The sequence below is a fragment of the Pteronotus mesoamericanus genome, unplaced genomic scaffold (genome assembly GCF_021234165.1).
Source record: "Pteronotus mesoamericanus isolate MK-2021 breed Mesoamerican mustached bat unplaced genomic scaffold, CSHL_Meso_final scaffold_137, whole genome shotgun sequence".
In the NCBI taxonomy this organism is placed as follows: Eukaryota; Metazoa; Chordata; class Mammalia; order Chiroptera; family Mormoopidae; genus Pteronotus; species Pteronotus mesoamericanus.
Genome location: NW_026555306.1, coordinates 2024218 through 2048704, shown reverse-complemented (window position 1 = coordinate 2048704; position 24487 = coordinate 2024218). Strand labels below are relative to the sequence as shown.

At 40.5% G+C, this 24487-nt stretch overlaps 1 protein-coding gene across 1 annotated transcript; it reads left to right on the top strand.

Annotated features, from left to right (window-relative positions):
- The first annotated feature begins 1839 nt into the window (after positions 1-1839).
- ZNF112 (zinc finger protein 112) lies at positions 1840-23749 on the top strand. The gene is made up of 5 exons (XM_054588583.1): positions 1840-1894; positions 5461-5508; positions 7852-7978; positions 12700-12795; positions 20671-23749. The coding sequence occupies exons 2-5, from the start codon at positions 5494-5496 to the stop codon at positions 23142-23144; spliced, it is 2712 nt and encodes a 903-aa protein (XP_054444558.1). The 5' UTR covers positions 1840-1894; positions 5461-5493; the 3' UTR covers positions 23145-23749.
- Positions 23750-24487: the final 738 nt, after the last annotated feature.

Here is a 24487-nt window from a genome sequence, read left to right as displayed (position 1 = left end):
GTCACTCAAGGCTAGCATATGAGGATGTCCTCTGTGATTCATGCAGAAAGGAGCCACAGTTCGGATTTCTCTCAGCTTCCTTCGCTTCCCCAGCCCTGACTTCTGGAAGAGGGCCGCAGGAATGTGGAGGGAATGAGTCTGGCTGCCAGCACCAGAACCTCACCTGAGTCAGACTTACCATCTCTCCTATGTCATCTCTCATCTGTAATTATTACAATTAATAATTATAATGAGCACGTTCTGCTACATGTTCAAATGTTTGTTGAATAAATGTGGGAGTGGATGGGAGAAGTACTTGGGCATAGTAATGGTGATAGTTAATATTTAGTGCTAAGTAGTACTATTTTAAGAACTTTATATAAATAATCATTTAATCCTCACAACAGCTTATCGAGGTGGGTTATTTTCTTATTTAAAGAGCAGGAGATTGAGACACAGCGAAAGCCACTTACCAGAAGTCATCCAATTACTGAGTCTGAGCTGAGGATTGAACCAAAGTATTCTCAGTCCCTAGCCTCACTTTTCTTAAAAAAAGTTTTTTTTATTCTCACCCAAGGACATTTTTTTCCCCCATTTCATTGCTTTTAGAGAGAGTAGAAAGGGGATGGGGGAGAGAGAGAGAAAAAACATTGATATGAGAAACACGAGACAGAAACATGGATCCACTGCCTCCTGCACACTCCCAGACCCTGGATTCAACCTGCAGTCTGGGTATGTGCCCTCCCTGGGAATCCAACCTTCAACCTTTCCAGGCACAGGACAACCCTCCAACCAACTGAGCCACCGTGGCCAGGACTGTAGTCTCATTTTTTAATGCTTGTTGTCAGGTTTGGAAGTGATAATTGGTAAAGGACTATGAAAGCTATGTTAGTGAGTTTTGTGCTGTTGATATGCTTCTTAAGGCATCTTCCATTATTTAGTTGCATTTTATTTCAACTAATAGTTGATATTTTGATTATTGAAATAATGGTTGTGTATTGTAGATAATTAAGAGACTATATGAAACTTGAAGAAAATGTTGAATTCATATTCCCAGGATGTACAGGTAACAACTGTTAACATTTTAATGTATTTTTTTCATATTTTTATGTTTGTTTACCGACATTTTACAAAAGAGTTGTCATAGGTCTTTTATTTTTTCCTTCTTTGCTTTTTACTTTGTGAACTTCCGGTGTGGCCAAATGCTCTAAGAATGGGATAACGTTTCCTCACAGAATCATCACCAAGCTTTAACACTCATCAATATTTGCTCATTTTGTTGCATCTAACCTTCCTACCCACACCACCCTCTGCTCCCCGGCCATGTTTGAAGGAAGAAAAAAAAAAAATTAGAGAAAAGAGGGTGGCCAAGCTCGTTCAACAGTATGGAATTCAGACTGACTCTCCTAAAGAGAATGACGACTATCCAAATACAGACCATCCAAAAGAAAAAGGGCAGCCTTGAGGAAAGGGCTGCCCCGCAGGAGATTCAGTAAGGGTAGTCCAGAAGAGCCACACGGTGAGACAATTACATTCCCCAAAAGCCGCCTTTAAAGCACGATTGCTTGGAGAAAATACACAAGTAAGTATACAATAGAACTCCACGTTTGAAGCATTTCGGCTCCAGAAAGGCGGGGTTACGGAATTTGTTCCGGATCCCCTCGCTGTGAAATACAATCCAGACTCTCGGAGTAGCAGCCGGCACTTCCGCCCTAGGAAAGCGCTGAGAGTGCCCGGGAATTCTGGGAAGTGTAGTTCGGGAACACTGTAGTTGGATAACTTCCGCTCCAGGAGACTGAGGCTGTGTCCCTGCTCCCGTCAGGAATTCTGGGAAGCGTAGTCTAGGGGGTCTCTGTAGACAGAGTCACTTCCGTCCCAGTTAGTCGAGGCCGCGGCCTTCATTCCTCTCGGAAAGGTGAGCCCGTTACTCGCGGTGTCCCGCTCCCCGTGCCCACACTGACCTTTCTTCGCCTTGCTGTGGGCCGGTAGTGAGCAGCCGTGGACCTTGAGGAAAAGAGTCCTCCTGCGGCGAGGGGCGCTTGGGCTCCCTTTGAATGAGCCTGCGGGACTGTGGGGCGGTGGGTGCATCTCCAGCTTAGGGCCCCGCCACGGTCATACAGCGCTGGGATTCAGGGTCTCCAGGATTCTGTACTTGCACAATCCTTTTCCCGACCACAGGCCAGCAATGCCGCTTCCTAACAGTATAACATTTGGAGAGCATCTTAATGTCTCTGCCTGTTTCTTCTTATTTAAACTGGTGTTAGTGTCTACCTAATAGAGATATTTTGAGAGTTAAATGAGAATATAGAAATAAAAGGCTTCGAGCCTGGCATGTGGAACAAATACGTCTCTTGTTGCTAGCACTTTGTAGTTTCTGGAGAAACACTCAGTTCCCTGAAAGCTTCTGTGCACCCGGGATGGGGTCAGACTGGCTCCCTGGTCCTTGGCTCATCGCTGAAGGAAGCGGGGCAGTACGTGGATTTCTAATACTACTTTTCACTTTAATTTGGGAGAGGGTCACGCCTGGCTGTTGTCTGGGATGTCCACTGTAGTGTATGCGGGAGTTCTCATGAAGATCTAACTTCTCAAAGCCTCCTCTCCTTTGCAGCTTTGACTCCTCGAAAAAGACTGCGTGGGGGTGGGAGTGACCCTTTCGCTCCTGGCGTCGGAGCCTTACCTGAGTGGGATTAAGCACATTTCTTCCTCTTTTATCTCTTTGGGGAGGAGATATTTCCTTCACCCATTGGCAGATTCTTCTGCTTCGAAGATGCCATGCTATTTGTTGAATAATGCGGGAAGGGATGGCGAGTACTTGGGCATGAATAATAACGATAGTGCTTAATCATTGAGTGCTAAATATTATTCTAGAAGTTTTTTATGAATTAACATTTAATCCTCACCAGAGCCCATGGAGGTCAGGGGTGCTGTTATTCTCATGTTAAAGATGAGGAACTGATACACAGAGCTTAAGTTGTTTATCCTAAATTACATAGCTAGTAAGACATTGAGCTGTGATTTTAATTTAGACAGTTTCAATCTGTTGTCTTAGAGGCATGTTTTGGACTTTTATAGAGGACCATGAAAGCTATGTTTGTGAGCTTTGAGTTTTTGATAAGATTTTTTTAGACACTTGCAATTTAATTGCACTTTATTTGAAATATTTATAGTTCAAATTCTGATTAAAGAATTGATTGCATATTGTAAAGAATTAAGAAAATACATGAATATAAGGAAAAAAATTTAATTGCCCATGACCACAAGATACAGAGATAATAGTAATATTTTAATGTTTTCCTATTCCATAGGTTTATTTTTTGATTTTTCCTTAAGTTTTTACAAAATAGTTATCATAGGTTTTATTTTCCCCTTAATTTTTTTTCTATGGAAATTTATAATCATAGCCAAATGTAATAAATAAAATAATGAACCCCTATGTAATCATTACCCAAATTCAACCCTTGTTAACATTTGCCTATCTTGTAGCAATGCCTCCCCTCCAAATTTTCATGTTTCAGTATTTTAAAGCAAATCCCCAGCATTGAGTCAGTATGATAGTGATTGATTTATTGTCATAACTGCCAAAAATGGATGATCAGGCGTTGTTTATATCCAAGACCAAGAAAGGGAGACTTTAGCAGCTACTCTAATGTGATCAGTCTTTGCATCTTGGAGAATGGTATGTACTTGAGAAAGCTAAGGGACACAAGAACGTTGTTCCACTCTGAAGAGGGATGGTGATGAAATTTGTTTTCTCACAACACAGTTTGACTTACCTGAGTCTTGGGGCTCTTTGTTTCTTAGGTCTGTCTTTTTATACACTGAAAGTTCTGTTGTGACCATGGGACCATGTCATATGTTTCTGTCAGCACAAAGTGCAAGGTTGCTCTTCCTGGCTAGTACAGCTCTGTCATCCTCCAGGGCTAAGGCTGAGCCACATTTTCTCCACTGAGCTCATCCAGCTCCCTCCCTTACCCACTCTGGGTTTGGGGGCCCCTTCTATGTTCTCCCGAGGACCCAGCTTGAACTCCACCCTGGCATCTATCGGTGTGGTATAATTGCTGATTATCTAGTTGGTCTCCCACATGAGGCTCTGAGCAAACACGGATCTGGGAATTGTATCCCTTTTAGAAGGTGACCCGTAAATATTGGGTGAGTGAAAGAAAACTCAACTCTGGTTAATTATGAGGCCAAGTTAATCCTTGTTCTTGGTAGTGACACATCATTCTGTGGATTCTCCAGCAGTAGCCTTGTGGGCAGGGACCTGGGAGGGGTGGGTGTTCTACTAGAGGGTCAGAAAACCTCAGCGGTGCTAAAAGGCTCTGCCTTATTCATAGCCCGGGACTAGCCCTTGTTTTAGTTCTTTCTCTTTCACAGATGACCTTGCAGTTGCCTGGGAACAGTATGTAAGGTAAATAACAATAAATATCTGTTGGGAACAGTGAATAATCTGGAGGAAGAACCCAAAGAAATTAAACTTCCAGTCTCCAAATCCTCCCAAGAGTCGAGCACTGAGCCAGCACTTTTCACGGATGAGAGAACTGTGGGAGCCTCTTTCACTATATCGGTGCGGGAAGAGGATGTGCTGTCTGAGCCTCCTCCGGCTTCAGCAGGGATAGTCCCCAGCTTAAACCTTTCAGAAGGTGGTCTCAATCTGAACGTATGTTATTACCCAGGCCACCAATTATTAAGTAAGAAGCTGTAACCCCTGCCACCTCGATGTCTTAAAGACACAACTGCAAGGACATTTTTTGATGTACAACAGTATCTGCTTCTTTGCAGCTACAAGATAATAGAAAACGTTGGTACGTGTTACAGCAGTTTTCCACTACTCATGCATATTCTTCCACAACAGTCCTGTAATGTTGGTGCTATTGGCCTAATGTAGATCACAGAAGTGAAGCATAGGGAGGTTTATCAATACAACCATGTATGTAAACATGGAGAGCAGTGCCAATATATAGCAATGTCAGGTTTCAAAAGGAATTGTCACCAGGGTCTGCTTTTTTTAAAAGAGTTTATTTATTTATTTTTAGAGAGAGGGTAGAGGAGGGAGAGAAACATCAATGTGAGAGAGAAACATCAAGCAGTTGTCTTCATGGAACCTACCACCCAGACATGTGCTTTGCTGGGAATCAACCAGGGACCTTTTTGCTTTGCGGGATGACACCCGGCCCACTGAGCCACCCCTGTCAGGGCCAGAGTCCACTTGAACCAGTACCTTCCACCCCCTCTCCTTTCCCACATTTCCCAGTATCAGCATCTCAGGAGCTATAGGGTGAGTGAGGACTGCCGGGCCCAGCCGTGGAGGCTCCCTCACTCCAGGAGAGCCTGGTGGCAGCTGGAGTCCAGCCCACTCTGCCTGCCGAGGCATGTGTGGCAGCGTCTGCCTGCGGGGAGGGACACCCTTTTCCAATTTGCACAGAGATCTTCTTCCCTTCTTCTCGTGGCTTCTTTCTTATCGTCTGCCTTCTGCTTTCTCAGGTCTCTTCCTTTCCCTAAGAAAAGAAAGAGAAAATGACCAAGTTCCAGGTGAGTTGGATTTTTATTCCTGTCACTTAACATGTTATTTCACTTCTCAGCAAGTGGATACCTTTTTTCTCTTCCTTGACAAGTATAAAAAAATGACAGACATTTAATACGGTTTACATGACATGCTTTGTGTTTCATCTTTTAAAAAAAATTTACTTTTAGTATTTTTTTATCACTTTATTAAGAGACAGCAATTTAAAAAATGAAAAACCCACACACTACTCGTCTTACAAATCACCAGTTTTTTCCTGTGGCCATTTTTTATGTGCATTCATAACTGTACTTGCAATAATAGACACAATTTTGAATTGGCTTTTATTTTCAGTTAAAATTATAGCCCTTAATTGTTTCATCTAAGATTCTTTCAGTGGCCGGTGTACGCCCCACTTTTCGGCTCTTCCCCATTCACAAACTTGTCACTTCTCGAGGTTCTTGCAGTTTTGCACAGCAGCATCAGTTTTCCTACATTCGAGCTTTACTAAAAAAGCAGTTCTGAGAGAATTCTAATATAATTTGCCCTTCTGTTCCAGGGACCCAAAACTAAAACAAAGCGTTTTTTGTGCCTGACATACTTTGTAAAACATACACCTAAAAATGGTTTTGTCTCACAGGATCATACTGAATGAAGCTGGATTCAGAAAAAATTAGTGTTAGATATTTTCACACAAAAGGACTAGATTCTCTCTTTCCCGGACCTGAAGCTTTCTGTGTGTGTGTTGATTTGTGTGCCTTGTATGTGTCACCATCCATAGATTATTTTATTAGAGTAGTGCAGGTACTTAATTTAAAAACTTTAATCATACTATAGGATGTGGACATTTTCCATTTATTACATTATTCACATCTCTGAGAGGCACTTAGCATCATCTCCGCTGTTAACATGAACATAGAGATTCGTGTAAACTCAAGTCCTGCTCAGCTTCTTACAGAAGTCAGGTATCTGGTCAACTCCCAGAGTATTTACCATCCTGATCAAGAGTATTGGGCATACTGATCAGGTGTAAAGAGAGGCAGAAAATTCTAAAACCATCCAGAATTCTCATTCAAAGACCATACTTTGATGTTCGGAGCTCCAGCCAGAAATGCAGTGTTAAACAGGTCTTTATCCAAAAATTTAACTTTCCCTACAGCAAAAATTACAAGACAATAGCAAAGTAGAATGAAAAATATTAACAGCAAATTAACGTTATTACATGATCGTGACTAGCAAGTAAATGAAAGAGAATGATCTTCATTATTAATTAATTTTGTGAAAAATATTTGAAGGAACTTTTTTACTTCCCAAACTTACTTCTGACACTGTCAGTGTTTTTTGGGTTTGTTTTTGGTTTGGTTTGGTTTTCTTAAAGTATTTGTGTCCAGTGTTGGCCAGGGCACAGAGGTTTAGGAATTTACACCTTCCTGGAAGAAGAAGTTGGAAAAGCCTTTTTGAAGGAAATACCTGCCATTATGATTTCAAAACTTTAAAGGTTATTATTCTCCAAAGTTACTATTTCTACTTTTTGGGGGTTTATTTTAAGGAGATGATTAACAGATTTTCAGGGACTAAGTTCTCTGTGAAAGAATTTTCTTTTCAACATTATTTATAAGAGAGAATCTAAAACGAAGTAAGCGTGCACTATTACATTAGGTCAGGGTATGGTCAGTTAACTCCTTGAATTACCACGCAGCCCTGAAATGGGATGACAGATGATGATGATGATAATCACAACAATGGTAACATTTACTGGGTATTTACGGTGTGCCAAGCGCTGTTCCTAAGTGCTTTACCTATAGGTACTCATTTTATTACCAGGACCCTACGGTATATGTATCAGCATAGAGATGAGGAGCGGATGAGGAGCTTGTCCAGGGTCACACAGCTGGCATGGGGTAGGTCACACTCCGGGACTGGGCCTGCGCCACGACACCGTAACGCTGCTCACTGTAGCCGGGCCGCGGAGGGTCTCCGCGCGTGAGCAGTCAGGGTGACCGATAGCCTCTAAGTTCGGCAAATAAGTGGAGTGTGTGTGTAAAAGGGAGAAGAGATTCATCACACGTGGTCAGAACTGCATCTTTTCTGGAGCAAATGACATTATTAAGAAAATTTAAGTAATTAGCAGCCCATGATGCAGCAGAATTCCAGAGCCTTACCTACAGGTGTGCTAACGAAAGGTAGCAATTTAAAGTACAAGGGTATCTTTTCTTGCAGCCTTTTTGGTGGATGGAATTAGCATTGTGGAAGGCAGACAGAAGGCAGCTCCTTAAATGCGACTCGGGTGCCTCAGAAGCCAGAACAACATCCTTTACACTTTCTTACAGCTGCCCCTTTTCCATAAACATACTCTGTGTTTGGTGGCATAGGAGCCAGTGATGTTCAAGGATGTGGCTGTGGTCTTCACTGAGGAAGAGCTGGGGCTGCTGGACCCGTCCCAAAGGAAGCTGTACCGGGACGTGATGCTGGAGAACTTCTGGAACCTGGTGTCACTGGGTGAGCACAGGCGCCCTCTGTAACTCAGCGTCAGCCTCTTGGGAGTCTTTGTGTGCTCAGCTGTTGGAAGCTCCACGACCCCTGAAATCATTCCCTGAGCTTGAGCATCTAAGAGTTCTAGTAATCCCTGTGCAACAAAGACAAGATTTTTTTTGTTTAAGATTTTATTTATTTGTAGGGGGGGGGGAAGGGAGGGAGAAAGAGAGAGAAGGGAACGTCCATGTAAGAAAGAAACATCAATGGGTTGCCTCTTGTTTGCACCCCAGTGGGGGACCGATCTCAAAACCCAGGCATGTGCCCTGACTGGCAGCACTGCGCTTTGCAAGGTGATGCCCAACCAACTGAGCCACACCGGCCAGAGCAAAGACAAGATATTTTTGATGTCACTGTTCATGTACAAATCTGTCCTTTGAACTACAAAGGAACATATTGTGGTCCTGCCCCCATTGATTTGTCATGAAATTAATTTAGTTAGTTGTTCCATCTTTTTTTTCTCAGTGTGTCAGTAACTGTTTATTAACTTGAATTTTCAGGGTGTTTTTTGTTTGTTTGTTTTTTGCTTTAGCAATATGTTTGTAAATAACTTTAAACTTAGAATATTTACAAAAGTAAAAATATAGAACAAGAACACCCATGTAGCTTTTACCCAGATTCACCTATAATTACATTTTATCCCTTTATCATTTACACTCATATTCTCTCTCCATATAATTTATGTATATATATGAGAAAATGTGTGTATATTCATAATATTTTTTTTTCTGAACCATTTGAAGGTAAGTACTTACATCACCTTCTTTTTTCTCGAGATACTTCAGCATATATGCAGTTTGGGAGTCCCCAAGACTAAACTCCCTCAGACACCAATTGCAAGTTCAGGGGTCCCCAAGACTATCCTGAGGCTTGATAATTAGCTAGAAAGACTCAGAACTCAGTGAAAGCTGTTTTTATTTATTTATTTATTTATTTATTGTTGCTGTGGTTGTTCTGTTACAGTTGTCCCAGTTTTCATTTTTAGAGAGAGAGGAAGGGACGGAGAGAAACATCAGTGTGTGGTTGCCTCTTGAGCACCCCCTATTGGAGATCTGGCCTGCAACCCAGGAATGTGCCCTGACTGAGAATCAAACTGGCAACCTTTTGGTTCACAGGCCCGTGCTCAGTCCACTGAGCTACACCAGCCAGGGCTCACTGAAAGCCGTTGTACTTATGGTTACAGTTTATTACATGGAAAGGAAATGAGTTAAAACCAGCCAATGAAAGAGACACCTGTGGCAGTGTCCAGGCGGGTCTCCGCACAAGCTTCCACTTGTCATCTTCCAGCGGAATCGCAGGCAGCACTAACTTCCCAGCAACGCGGGGTGACAGTACACATGGCGCACTGCATCTGAGCTCTGGTGTCTAGAGCTTTTAGTGGGGCTTGGTCGTGCAGATGTGGTTAGACACCTCTGTGACTGTCCTTAGTTTCCAGTCCCACCAGAAAGCAAGCTTATAGCACGTGGCCTAAAGCCCCCCCACCCCGTAAACCACATTGTTAAGCCATCTGGTATGGCCGAAGACTTTGAGTAAAAAAAGAGTCTCTTACCACGTAGGACATTCCAAGGGCTTAGACGTCACCTCCAGAGAGCTGAGGGCAGAGACCAAACCTCTGATGGGGCAAGGTTCATTCTTTACTGAATGGTGTATTTTGTAGAAGGAAGAATATTTTCTTACATTTCCCCAGTGCAGAAGTAATGCTTTTGTTCACTCTATCATTTACACTTTAATTTTATCAACAGAGCCAATTCTATTCCTTCTGGCATATATTTCTCCAGAGCAAGATGTAGTCTAGTATCTAGTCTCACTGCCGTGTCTCTTTAACCTCCTTTAATTAGGAACATTTCCGCAGCATTTCTTTATCTTCTATGACGATGACATTTTTGAAGGATATTGTTACCCCATCCCCCAATTTTAATAGAGCATTCCTAATATTTCCTCATAATTAGATCCAGCTGATCCTTTCTGGCTGGAACTCTGCACTGGTAGCGCTGTGTCCATTTGAGGGCATTGCATCTAGAGGTGCACCGTCTGTCCCTCGTGGGTGATGCTAATTTGATCACCCAGTCAAGATGTCCAATTTCTCCACCATAAAATTACTGCTGTTTTTCCTCTTTGCAATCAAGGCAGACTTTTAAAAAAAAATTATTTTTCCATTTATTTTTTTCTTAGGGAAGGGAGAGAGAAAGAGAGAAACATGCATGTGCAAAAAACACTGGTCAGTTGCTTCCCATACGCCCCCACCTGGGGATCTGCCCTGGAACCCAGGCATGTGCCCTGACCAGGAATTTAACCAGCATCCTTTTGGCTTGTGGGACAATGCCCAGCCCACTGAGCCACACTAGTCAGAGCATAATGAAACACTCTTTAAGACCACACAAATATTTAGCATCCAGTGATGATTCTTGCCTTATCCAATCTTTGCCGTGATGGTTACAAATGATGACTTTCTGTCTTAGTACTTCCCTCACGTTTAGAAGTCAGCACTTGACATTCTACAATATGCAAACCCTGTCCCATTTATTTGTTATTTCTAAGGGTTTGTGAAATTTTTAAAATATGGCTTATGATTTATTGCTGTAATTTGCTGCTAAAATTGTCCCAAACCTAGCCTTTTTAAGCTGACTCTTGTGCCCTTGTAATATGCCCCAACATTTTTTTTTAGCACTTCCTTATTTTATGCTCATCTTTTATTGGGTAGGCCAAAAAGTCCATTTATTATTTTTCCATAAAATAAAAGACACATTTTTCATTTTCACCAATAACTTTATTGATTTGGATATTTTGAGTATATCTGCTATTTCACGTGCAGTATAATGTCAATTTTCTCGGTTAATGTCCCGATTTGATCACTATCAACTTCAGCTGGTCTACCCAACCTTAGAGAATCATCCAGTGAGAAATCTCCAGCATGAAACTTCACAAACCACTTTTGACACATTTGATCAGTCACAGCACCTTCTCCATACACTGCACAAATCTTTTTTTGCGTTTTTACCTTTCTTGAAAGAATAAAGCGTAATATACCAAAAATGTTGCATATTTTCTTCCATCTTCAGTATTAAAATGGCTACACAAAGCTTCACCACTTTTGATAAGCTGTTTTTTAAATGCACTATCCGTTGTAACAATCTAACAAAATTGTTTCAAATGACTTAAAGACAACTAAGCACTGCTAGAGCCACTAGAAAATACCCAACAAGGTTTCTGGCCAACCCAATACTTCGCCCCAGCTCTGCAATCGTCCATTTCTCCTACTAGAGAATGGTATTTAACTTCAAGGTCTGGATGTTAAGTATTGTCATTGCCGGTGTGTTGTTTTGTTTCTTGGTCTCAGGGAATAGAGCTAGGAGGGGTGTGTGTGTACGTGTACGCACACACGGTCATACACATACACAAATGTGGATATTACATATGAATAGATGTTCAGTTTTATTCAAAGTAAGAGATGGTTAATTGAAAGTATGCTGAAATACCATTTCTGACCCATGGGATTGGGAAAATGTTAACTTTTTTTGGACAAAGCCATAGGAAATAAAATACTTTAACACATTGAAAGTGGGAATGCTAAATGATGCAACCCTCAAAGAGGGGAATTTGACAATATCTAACAAAACGATGTATTAACCCTTTCCTAGCAATTCACCTCTAAGAATTTTTCCTAGAGATAGCAAAGTACAAAAGAGCATGCATTGCACACTATGATTTCTGAAAGAAAGAAGAGGAAGTAGGTAAATATATGAATCTCCGCTTATCTTTAACTAGAAGAAACAAAAGGATTAATCAGAAAATCACGGAGTTAGTTTTTATGAGGGGTGGAAGTAACAGCGTGGAAGGAACGTGGGAGGGAGTGACGCCTGTTTGAATATACCTTTCCATCTCGTTTGGACTTCTCAAAATGTGTTGGTTCAGCACATTATAAAAATTAAATTAGAGTGCAAAGGAACGATAACCTAAAACTGAAAGTAAAATGAAATAGCCCTGGCTGGTGTAGCTCAGTGGATTGAGCACTGACCCGTGAACTGAAAGGTCGCCGGTTTGATCCCCAGTCAGGGCAGATATGTGGGTTGCAGGCCAGGTCCCCAGCTGAGGGCATATGAGAGGCGACCAATTAATGAATCTCACACATTGATGTTTCTCTCCCTTTCACCCTCCCTTCTCTCTCTTAAAAAAAAAAGTAAAATTAAACAAATGAACTCAGCTGTACCTGAAATTGATACCATAACCACATTGAAGAGAAAGGACTCATGGAGGATAACTAAGGAACACAGTATGTATCTCTTTACCCTTAGTTTTAGGAATAGTGGGAGGGGGAGGAAAGAATGAATTGCAATCTCAACACTTTTTCAGTGGGTTTGTTTTTATAGTGATACATGGAAGAAGCCATTCTGAAACTTTTAGATGTGTTACAGGTGCCAGGACAATTCAGTGGAGAGGCAGTCTTTTCAACAGGCAGAGTAGAAACTTTGGACACCTAAATGGGTCTATATGTATGCCTTATGCCTCACAAAAAATTATCTCAAAGTAGATAAGAGATCTAACGTAAATCTAAAATTATGAAACTTCTATAAGGAAACATAGGGCAAATCTTTCAAGCATCCTCAGGACACCAAAAGCATGATTCAGAAAAGAAAAAGAGAAGTTGGACTTCAGAATTAAAAAATTTCTCTCTCCTTGCCTTTTTGCAGGGAATCAGCCCTTCAAACCAGACCTTATATTCCAGCTGGAGAAAGAGGAAAAGTGTTTGATGATGGAGACAGAAACTCGGAGAGATGGGTGTTCAGGTGAGAACTGTCCCGCGGTAACCCAGCAAGCAAAGAGACCCTTCTAAATCATGAGTCAGAACATATCACTTCTGTTCAACTGTAATGGCTTTTCATTTCACACATGGTGAAATCTAAAGTACTTAGTGACTATTAGGCCTGAAGGCATCTCTCCCCTCGGCCCCCTCTGGCTTTCTATATTTTCCTACTATTGTCTGCTCATTCATTGTGTTCCGGCCGCACCGCCTCACTGCTGCCCATCAGACTTGTCAGTTATGCTTCCGCTTCAGGTTCCTTGGCTTGATTTTTCTCTCTGCCTAGTTGAATGCATGGATTGGTTAATAGGCACATGGTCTTCTCTGTCACAAATGCTCCCTGAGATGGCGAGTAGGTATAGAACAAATCAGTTTCATCGAACGAGACTCCAGAATGTTTGTCATCTGATGAATGCGTGTCCTAATTCTAACTGTTGAGGTGTCCTTGATTATTCTTAGGTGGGTAGCCATTATTCCTAAAAGATTAAGAATCACCAGTCAACTAGAGTAAGTCCCAAACATGGGCAATGCCAACATTATGATTGACCCTTCCCACGCAGCATTTTCAGGTGAGACATTTTTGCCTTGGCAATTAAGTTCCTTATTCATATGCCTAGCTCTTTATCTTCCCATTCTGTCCTCTCCTTTCCTCCTCCCGTCCTCTAACACCTATATAGTCGCTTAACCTAACTATAATTTTGAAGTAGAATTTTCAAGTTGGACATTTGTATGAGTCCAAACATCCTTTGTAATGTTTCTTCTACTCTGACCTTCTTTTCTGTCCCAAGTTGAATGTCACTTTCTACAGTGAAAAAGAGACACAGCTGAGTTTCTCTGCCCCCACCCCACATAACCTTGTTTTTGTTTTTATAACATTATACATTTTTCCCTGTGGACTGAGTTAAAAGTAATCCTAAAATGATAGCTCTGTGGCATGGAGTTGGATATTGGAGCCATTGTTAATGTAGATAATTCGAAAAAGAAAACTCTTCTTCCCAAGTTCACACGAAATGTGGGCCCTAAGTCACACCTTAGCAAATTTAAAAGAATAAAGTCATAAATGTCAACTCCAAGACCGCAATGGGATTAAACGAAAAATCAGTAAATTAAATTACTGGAAAACCCCAAAATACATGGAGATTAAACAACACATTTCTAAATAACACATGGGTCAAAGAAGACTTCCCAAGAAATTAAAAAATATTTTGGGTGAAATGAAAATGATGTTTACTTATTTTGATAAGTTGTTTACTTATCAAAATTTGTGGGATGCCATGAAAACAGTGCTTAGAAGAAATTCATAGCATTAAATGCATAGAAAAGAAAAAAGAACTAAAATCAGCCATCTAAGCACCCACCATAGGAAACTAGAAAAAGAAGAGCAAATTAAATCCAGAGTAAGGAGATGAAAAGGATAAGAATTGGAGCAGAAATCAATGAAAGCGAAAATAGAGAATCAATAAAACTAAAAACTGGTTCTTGGAAAAAATGAATAAAATTGATAGAAAAGTTTAGCCACGCTAACTAAGAAAAAAGAGGATACAAATTACAAATATCAGAAATGAAAGAGGGAGCATTACATTAGAACCTATGGGCTTTAAAAGGATAATAAAGGAATACTATGAACAAACTCTGTGGTCACAAATATTTTTAATTTGTAATTACAGTTGATATACAGTATTATTTTCAGGTGTACACACCCATGATTAGACATTCTATATCTCATTAAATGATCATCCTGATAAACCTCATACCCATCTGACACCATATGTAGTTATTAGAATATTATTGGCTACATTCCCTATGCTGTATTTTACATCCCCATGACTATTTTGTAACTACCATTTTGTACTTTAAATTCCTTCACCTTTCTCATCCATCTCCCCAACCTCCCTCCCATTTAGCAATTGTCAAAATATTCTCTGTATGAGTCTGTTTTTTGTTCTTGTTCATTTATTTTGATTTTTAGATTCAGTTGTTGATACTGTCATATTGTTGTACACACTTATCTTTTTTTTCTTCTTAAAGAAGACCCTGTAACATTTCATGTAATACTGCTTTGGTGGTGATGAACTCCTTTAGCTTTTTCTTGTCTGGGAAGCCCTTTATCCATCCTTCAATTCTAAATGATAGCTTTGCTGGGTAGAGTAACCTTGACTGTAGGTCCCCACTTTTCATCGCTTTGCCACTCTCTTCTGACCTGCAAAGGTTTTTTTAAAGAAATCAGTCTTTTTTTTTAAAAAAAATTTATTTTTAGAGAGAGGGGAGGGAAGAGAGAAAGAGAGGGAGAGAAACATCAATATATGGTTGCCTCTTGAGCGCCCCCAACTGAGAACCTGGCCTGCAACCCAGGCCTGTGCCCTGACTGGGAATCAAACCAGCAACCCTTTGGTTCACAAGCCAGCACTCAGTCCCAGGGCTAAGAAATCATTCTTATGGGGGCTCTTTTATAGGTAACAAACTGCTTTTCTCTTGCTGCTTTTAAGCTTGTTTCTTTGTCTTTAACCTTTGTCATTTTAATTATGATGTGATTTGACGTTGACCTTTTTGGGTTCATCTTGTTTTGGTTACACTTCCTGTAATTGTGTGTCTGTTTCCTTCACCAGGTAAGAGAAGTTTTCTGTCATTATTTTTTCGAATAGCTTTTCAGTTTCTTGTTCTCTCACTTCTTCCACCACCCCCATGATGCAAATGTTGGTATGCTTTTAGTTGTCCCATAGGCTCTTTACATTATCTTCATATTTTTGGCTCTTTTTTCTTTTTGCTATTTTGTTTGGGTGGTTTTTGCTTTCTTATATTCCAAATTGCCATTTTGATTTTTAGTGTTATCTGCTCTGCTGTTGATTCCCTGTAAATTATTCTTCATTTTAGTTAGTGTATCCTTCATTTCTAACTGGTTCTTTTGTGTGGTTTCTATGTCCTTTTTCATACTCTTGAAGTTCTCATGAAGTTTCTTAAGCACCCTTATAACCATTATTTTGAACTCTGTATCTGGTAGTTTGCTTGGTCCATTTCATTTAGTTCTTTTTTTGGAGATTTCTCCTCTTCTTTTATTTGGGACTTGCTTCCTTGTCTCTGCATTTTGGCTGCTTCTCTATTTTGCTTGTATTTATTAGATAGAGCTGCCACATCTCCTGGGCTTGGTAGAGTGGCCTTATGGAGTAGATGTCTTGTAGGGCCCAGTGGCTCAATCTCCCCAGTCACCTGAGCTGGGTGCTCCAGGTGCACCCCTGCGTGGGCTCTGTTACACGGTCCTGTTGCTGTTGGCATCAGTGGGAAGGATTGACCCCTCCGAGGCCAGTCAACTGCACGGACCAGCTGCGACTACAGTGAAGGAGCTGCTGTGCAGGAGTTGACCCTACGGAGCAGGACTTGCTTCTGTGGGGCTTTGGTGCTCACTGAGCCCGCCCCTTGAGTGTGTCACTCATCGGGACAGTAGTGCTTTGTAATCTGTCATTGTCTGAAGCTATCCACTGGCTGCACTGGCTGTGGGGTCTCCTGGGAGGTGCAAAGTCAGCCACTGCCTGTGCCCTGCCTTGGGCCTCCTGGCACAAGCCACAGATGGCTGCTACTTGTGTTGGGCTTGGAGGTGCCCAAAAGAGGTCAAGCTTTGTACCAAGATGCGCTGCCACTAGTGTCCGGCCTGGGGCTGCCTAGCAAGATGTAAGAGGTATCCTGAGGCCAGATGCTGGTTCTTTGAGAGATTTTAGGAAAGTCTGAAGCATAAGGCAAGAGAGGTTAGGAGTATGGAAAAGCCCCTGGAAATGCCTTGGGTAGGCCCCCAAGTTAAGTGGGGTGGGGTCTCAGGGAATCACTAGGGCAGGGCAAACGGTGTGACCGAGGTTGATGGAGACTCAGATGCGGTGCCCACCTGTTGGCTCTGTGTGTGTGCGTGGTGGGGAGGTCTCAGAAAAAGACCAATGGCCTCTGCCATCACTCGCCTGATGCCAGACAACTCAGTTCTTCCTCATATGTCCCTGTTCCTTTAAACTTCTGCCCCAGGGCTGGAGTTAAGTGGCAGTGAGTCTAGGTAAGTCCATGCACAGGCCTTTTAAGAGGAATTGCCTGAGATTCCAGAGGCCCCCTGTCTCCCTCAGTCTCAGTCCCCGCTGGGTTTTAGAGCCAGAGGTTAAGGGGACTTGTCTTCCTGCCCTTGGGACCCTTCTTTCCTCAGGGAGTACCCCTGCAGCTAAGATACCCCTCCCGATTTTAAACTTCGACACGTGGGTATGGGACCAGCCCTTTTATATCTCTGCCCTTCCTACCAGTCTCGATGTGGCTTCTTCTTTAAACCCGTAGTTGTAGGACTTTCATTCAGCTAGATTTTCGGCAGTTCTGAATGATGGTTGCTCTGTAGTTTAGTTGCATTTTTGAAGTGATTCTGGGAGGTTTTGAGTACTGTGTTCACCTAAGCTGCCATCTTGACTGGTGGTTCTGTGACCATGGATTTAATAACCTAGGTGAAATGGACCAGTTCCTTGAAAGACACAAGTTTCCCCAAACTTCCACAAGAAGTAGACAATACCAATAGGCCTATATCTGTTAAATAAACTAAATGAATAATCATAAATTTAGAATTCATTCAGTTAGGAAAAAAAGTAGAAACAGACAAAAAGTCAATAAAGGTCAAATATATTCTGTTAAAGAAGGATAAGCCTCAGCTGTGGTTAAGAGAGTAGCCCACACAGCAGCATAAATATTTGTAATCAAAGCATTGTTACTGTATCATCTGTCCAGAAAATGCCTTAACTTCTCCTACTGTCGAAAAAAGCAATTTTCAGTGGTGTGCCACAAGAAATTTTAAAACATGAAATATCTGACTATTTACTCACAGGCACTGACCTCTTTTTCCCTTAGATTGTCAAATACAAAAATGACAACAACCAACACAACAATCATCATCCAGTTGAATGAATCAAAATTATACCTGTTTTTTGTCAGATCAGCAAAAATACATTTTTTGGCGGCCTGCAGAATTATAGTAATTAGTTTATGTATGCCATGAGATGAAAAGGTTGAAAATCACCGATCTAAAGCATATTAACAAAGCAGAGTAATATCAGCCTGGGTTGCCTGAGTTGATAATTCTGTTATTTTTATTTTATTTAAAAACATTTTTTTCAATTACAGTTTACATTCAATATTCTGAGTTGATATTCTTGAGTATTCTTTATTAAAGGAGAAGAGAAAAGGAAAATATAAACAGATTTTTCTCTTAATTCATTATGGTTAACTATTAAATTTAAAGATTTAGTTTTTATGATAAATACAACAACTTTGTTATTGAGTGAGTTAATGTAAGATGCTGGAATGGTTAACTTTCTCAAACTGTAAGGATGGATTACAAAGAAGATGAAGTAAATTCTTACTTCAGGTAAGGTTTTTCAGTGCTTTTTTGCAGTGCATATTTTTTTCATCAAATGAAATTTTTTTATAAATTTGATTTAACACAGTTTCTCATCAGTACTCTACTGCTGATATTAAAATAGAACTTAAGTGTTGAGATATGGGAAGGAAAGGACAAGGTGTTTCTTTATGCAGTATTGACTAAAGGAAATTAAAGTTAATGTTGTTAAATATGTGATCTTTCCCACAAGAGGCTGAAACTAACTGAAATCACTTTTTTCCCCCTCTATGCCTTTAATGTTAAAACCATTGGTCAGAAAGAAACTTTAATCTCTTTTATATATTTGAGAGATTCTTATGTCATAAATTTTGTATAAATTTGTATTGAAACAGTCGCTTTGTAAGTTGACTAGCAAGCTGCTTTCGGGTCCTTAAGCCACCTCATCAGTTCCAAAAAACACAACTTACTAAATTGTATCTTCAGAGATGAATACTGAGTGTTTTTGATGGCACCAAAACAAAGCTATAAGCATTATGATTAATTCTAGCTTAAAGCCCAGACTTCTTAAATATAAGCTGTTTACTTTATCCAGTATGCCTCCTATAACATGCCTCATTTAACCTTTACATGGTAAAATATTAATGTAATAATTGAAGATTCACTTTTGAGAAGCCAGATAAATTACTAAATATTTTTTAACGTACTGAGATCTGCCCTGGCTGGTGTAGCTCAGTGTATTGAGTGCTGGCCTGCGATTCAAAGGGTCACCGGTCCGATTCCCAGTCAGAGCACATGCCTGGGTTGTGGGCCAGGTCCCCTGGTAGGGGGCTTGTGATTGGCAGCCACACATTGATGTTTCTCTCCCTCTCTTTCTCCCTCCCTTCCCCTCTCTAAAAATTAATAAATAAAACCTTTTAAAAAAAGTACTGAGATCTTACAGATTAGCCGTGTTACCCTGCAGTCAGTGCAGGGTAGTGTCAGAGTGTGATGTCACTCAGTCATCAGTGTGGCCTTTTCCATTTTTTAAGTTGACAGTAGGGTGGAGCTACAGGTAAGATTATGAATGACAAAAAATATACCAACCTCAAGGTTATTTTAAAAATTAAAAAGACCCAATCCACAAGAGATTCCTGTGACCTTTGCTTTTCTCATCAGCACGTGATAGGATACCCTGAGAGTAGCCTTACCTCACATATGGCCTTACAGCTTTGCTGCTAAATTGCCATCACTGTTTCTTTTCCCATGAAAAATAACTTACATATACATGACCTTTTAGTCCAGTGAGAATGACTAAGTCTATGAACTGTTTATTGCACAGCTACTATTCAGTAGGAGTGTTGTAGGCAGTGAGGGTAATACCGTGCACAAAACAAAGTGTTTGTCCTTGTGGATAATACATTCCAGTGTGGAGAAACAGACACAAATAGAGAAGAATGATAATGTTTGAAGGTAATATGTTATGGAAAAAATAACGCCTACTGCTTTCTCTTCTGGGCGATGTAGAAAACTAATGTGCTGCCAAGTGTTAGGAGAGCACATGTTATTACTTTAACCCTGTTGAACCAGTCATTCTCAGGAAGGATATTCTCACTGGATTATGAAGCTCTGCTGTCTGCTTATAATCTGAGCTTTAATAATGAAGTGAAAAGCCATTTCTACCCACACATGCTTGTCTTCCACTCTTTTGGTAACTCACATTCCCTGGACGTGAAAGTAACTTTCCAATAAGATGACGCAAGCCAACATCAATGTTCATAATTGCCTCAAAGGACACCTATAGGTGCCATGAAATTTGGCTCTGCTTACCTCCCTCAGCGTCTGTTTTTTCCTGATGTCTTTGGAATTGGATTCTGTCTCAGTGTTTCACATCCTGATCTGCACCGTGGCCCTTGGTAATTGTGACATATCTTATGAAAGTACTTAAAGCTGATAAGGCTTACAGTGACTTAGAACTTACAATTATAATGAAGATAAATAGCTCATTAGATGTAAACCATACGGTGCCTCAAATGTCCATTAAAGGTCTGTGTTTATCATTGTCTGCACAGAATTTAACACACAATCTTACAAACAAACTAAAACATTACCATGCCCAGGTGCCAGAAGAAAAAAGAAAAAGTTATTATCAGGATAAAAAGTGTTTCTCCACTTGAAACAATATTTTTTCTAATTTGAGACTATCCCCTTCTGTTTTCTCCTTGGCATCTCCAAGCAACGCATGACGTGTATGGTTTTACCAAGCCTTTGAACAAGGCCGCCACATTCAATGTCCAGTATGTGTTGCAAAGCCCTGATTTTGAAGCATGCAGATAGCCCCGATTTTATGAGCTCTATTGATACTTATATTCCTGATGTAGCCAAAGAAGAGCCATTTTCTAAGTGTCATTATAGGTAGCGACATGAATATTTCTCTAGTTTGTTGAAGGTTCATGTCATAACCGAAGTGGAAAATCTTGAAATCTCTGAATAAAAGCATTCACTGTGTACATATCTAAATTCTCTGTGTCCTTATAGGAACTGAGAACCAACATAATATGGAGACTATTCAAGAAGTAGGATTAAGCTACCTTTCTCCCAAAGAGCTGACCTCTTTGCAGACCTGGCAACAAGGTACAGGCGGGTTAACCAGGTGTCAAGATTCCATAAAAAATTTTCAAGGAAATATTTCTAAGTTGCAAAAACAAGGGGATTCCCCCTGCCAGGCTTCAGCAGGAATACCAATTCAGATTTCTGAAGATGGAAGTTATATATTGACTCACATAGGGAATGGTTCTGATTACATAAAAAATCAAGAATTTTCATCTTGGAGAGCCCAGCATTCTTGGAGGAAAATGTATTTGCTAGAGTCACGTAATTATCAGTGCAGATGTCAACAAAGCTCCATAAGAAATAATTTCTCTAAGTGTGACGTCAGTTGGATCTCACGTCACAATGATAATCTGAGAGTACACACAATAGAAAAAAACTACAGCTGCCATGATTGTGGAAAAGACATCCTGAATGTTTCCTTGCATAAACAAGACATAATTCAAACAGGGCAAAAACCCTGTCCGTGTAATGGGTCCAGAAAGGCCATCATTGATGACTTCAGCTCCGAGGTACATCAACAGTTAGAAGGGGAGCCCTGTACATACAGTCCTTGTGGAAAGGACTATAGTCATCATTCAGCTCTTCATAAACATCAAAATGTTCATAGAGGAGATGATTGTGTTTTTGAGAGTTCACATCTGCAATCCCAACAGAGAGAACATACAGAGGAGATGCCGTGTAAATGTGACTATGGTGAGAACTTGAGTCAGTGCTTATCTCATAACAAGCATGAAGTTGTTCACACAGGAAAGACATTCTATAGTTATGAGAAAGCCTTCAGTCATACCTTAGACCTCAGTAGCATTTTTAGGGTTAGTACTCAGGAGGAACCCCACAAATGTAAGGCAAATGGGAATGTCTTTAATCAGAGTTCTCATCTGCAAGTTCATCATAAAATCCACACTGAAGACAAACTTTACACAGATGTGGGATGTCAGAAAGGTTTTTTTTGTAGCTCAAATCTTAACATTCAGCAGAGAGTTCACATGGAAGAGATTCCCTGTAATTCTGAGGAACATGGCAATGGCTTCAGTCTGCTCTCACATATTCAGAACCATCAGATAGTCCACTCTAGGGAACAACCATATAAACATTCATGTGTTAATAGCTTCAGCCAAAACTCTTATTTTCAAGGCCATCAGAAAATTCACATTGGCGAGAAACCCTATAAGGAATGTGGAAGTGGCTTCAGTTGGAGTTCAGAACTTAAAGATCATCAGATAGTCCACACTGGAGAGAAGCCGTACAAATGCAATGCTTGTGGTAAAGGCTTCAGTCATAGATCAGTTTTTAATGTCCATCAGAGAGTCCACACAGGAGAGAAACCTTATAAATGTGAGGAGTGTGATAAGGGATTCAGTCGGAGTTCATACCTTCAAGCCCATCAGAGAGTCCACACTGGAGAAAAACCATACAAATGTGAAGCATGTGGGAGAGGCTTCAGTCGCAATTCATACCTTCAGGGCCATCAGAGAGTTCACACTGGAGAGAAACCATACAAGTGTGAGGAGTGTGGGAAGGGCTTCAGTAGGAGTTCACACCTTCAAGGCCATCAGAGAGTCCACACTGGAGAAAAACCCTATACATGTGAGGAATGTGGAAAGGGATTCAGTTGGAGCTTTAATCTTCAAATTCATCAGAGGGTTCACACAGGAGAGAAACCCTATAAATGTGGAGAATGTGATAAGGGCTTCAGTAAGGCCTCAACTCTTTTGGCCCATCAGCGAGTTCACACAGGAGAGAAGCCATACCAATGCGATGAGTGTGGTAAGAGCTTCAGTCAGAGATCATACCTTCAAAGCCATCAGAGTGTCCACACTGGTGAGAGACCATACATATGTGAGGTATGTGGGAAGGGCTTCAGTCAGAAAGCATATCTGCAGGGTCATCAGAGAGTCCACACCAGAGTGAAACCCTATAAATGTGAGATGTGTGGGAAGGGCTTTAGTCAGAGGTCACGCCTTGAAGCACATCGCAGGGTCCACACAGGCGGGAAACCATACAAATGTGAGGTGTGCACAAAGCGCTTCAGTGAGAGTTCACGCCTTCAAGCACATCAGAGGGTCCATGCAGAAGGGAGGCCCTATAAATGTGAGCAATGTGGCAAGGGTTTCAGTGGGTTTTCAAGTCTTCAGGCCCATCACAGAGTCCACACTGGGGAAAAACCATATAAATGTGAGTTGTGTGGGAAGGGCTTCAGTCAGAGATCAAACCTTCAGGCTCATCAGAGAGTCCACACAGGAGAGAAACCATATAAATGTGATGCATGTGGTAAGGGTTTCCGTTGGAGCTCAGGTCTTCTAATTCATCAGAGAGTCCATAGTGATAAATTCTATAAGAGTGAGGAGTATAGCAAGGATTGTCCATCAGAGAATTCATACAGAAATGGAGTGCTGTAAAATGGTTTTTAATTTTATTTTGATGTCTTCAAACAGGAGCTGAATTTTTCCATTTACTAGATTTCTCATAGTAGAAAAAAAATTTTTCAGTGAAAATGTGATGTTTCAACCCAACTTCAGCATTCACAGTAGTCAGGAGACTACACAGCCACCTAACGAGCTGTTCCATGAGGGATTTTGTCAGAAATGTAGTTATCAGTCATTGCACATGACTTAACTAGTTGCACTAGGGCTTGTAAAAGATAAGAGCATAGTTTGGAATTTAACAAAAGTACAATGATGAGCATGCCTAAATCCTTATCCACTTGAATGAAAGCTTAAGGAAAGGAGCTTCAGTCATTGCTAAGTATATAAAGCCATCACATTGCCTAACTCAATGGAGGTGCTCAGTACTTTTTGCTAACTGACAAAGTGTGTATTGAAATTTATTAAGCTCACTCACCCCCTAAGAAAACATGTATTTGGAGGACTGCAAGTAACCTTAATATAATCACTTCAGGTAGATAAATACTATTTGAAATGCGGAACATCAAGGAAATTTGCTGTCTGAAATGATATGAATTTGGTTGTAACCCTGTTAGGATTGATCTCTGTCCTGTATGCCACCTTAAGCTGGGAGGAGCTGCATTTCTTACCATTTGGTCTCTTTCTGTACACTATCGTTTAAATTTAGTTGTGTGTGTCTGTGGCTGTGTGTGTGTGTGTGCACTTTAAATGACAGTGCAAACTGATAATGTATTTGGTTAACTTTGCAAAAATGGAACACTGCATTTTACATAATTGAATTTTTACTCCTGCCTGTGTGTTGAGGCAGAGTTTTACTGTAATATTTGGAAAGTGTCAGAAATTGTCACTAATGAAAACTACTTTCTTAATAAATGTCAAAATTGCAATACTTGCTTTTTAGTCTCCATCTTTCCATCACAGCCCTTTGGTCTGACTGGTTTCTAAGAATTACAGCTTTTATCCAACTCAAACCTCTTTAGGCAGGATCTGTAATGAGTTTAGAGCACATTAATTTTGTCAAGTTTACCACCCCCATACTCCAACTCACACAAAGAAAAGGAAAATATTGAATTTTTAAAAACATTTTTATCAGACATATTGATTATGAGGATACATATGATTGCCTTTTACTTGGTGGTTTCTGTTTCCAAGAACAATGTATTTTGTTGGTGGAAGTGAAAAGTATGAGCTTGTTAGAGAAGAGTCAGTCATACAATATATGTCAAAATGTCATGTATACATACCCATCTGGAAATCATAAAATAACTTATGATAAAATAGTGAGAAAGGATGTGTACAATAAGATAATTTTTTAAAAACCGGAAATACATAGGAGT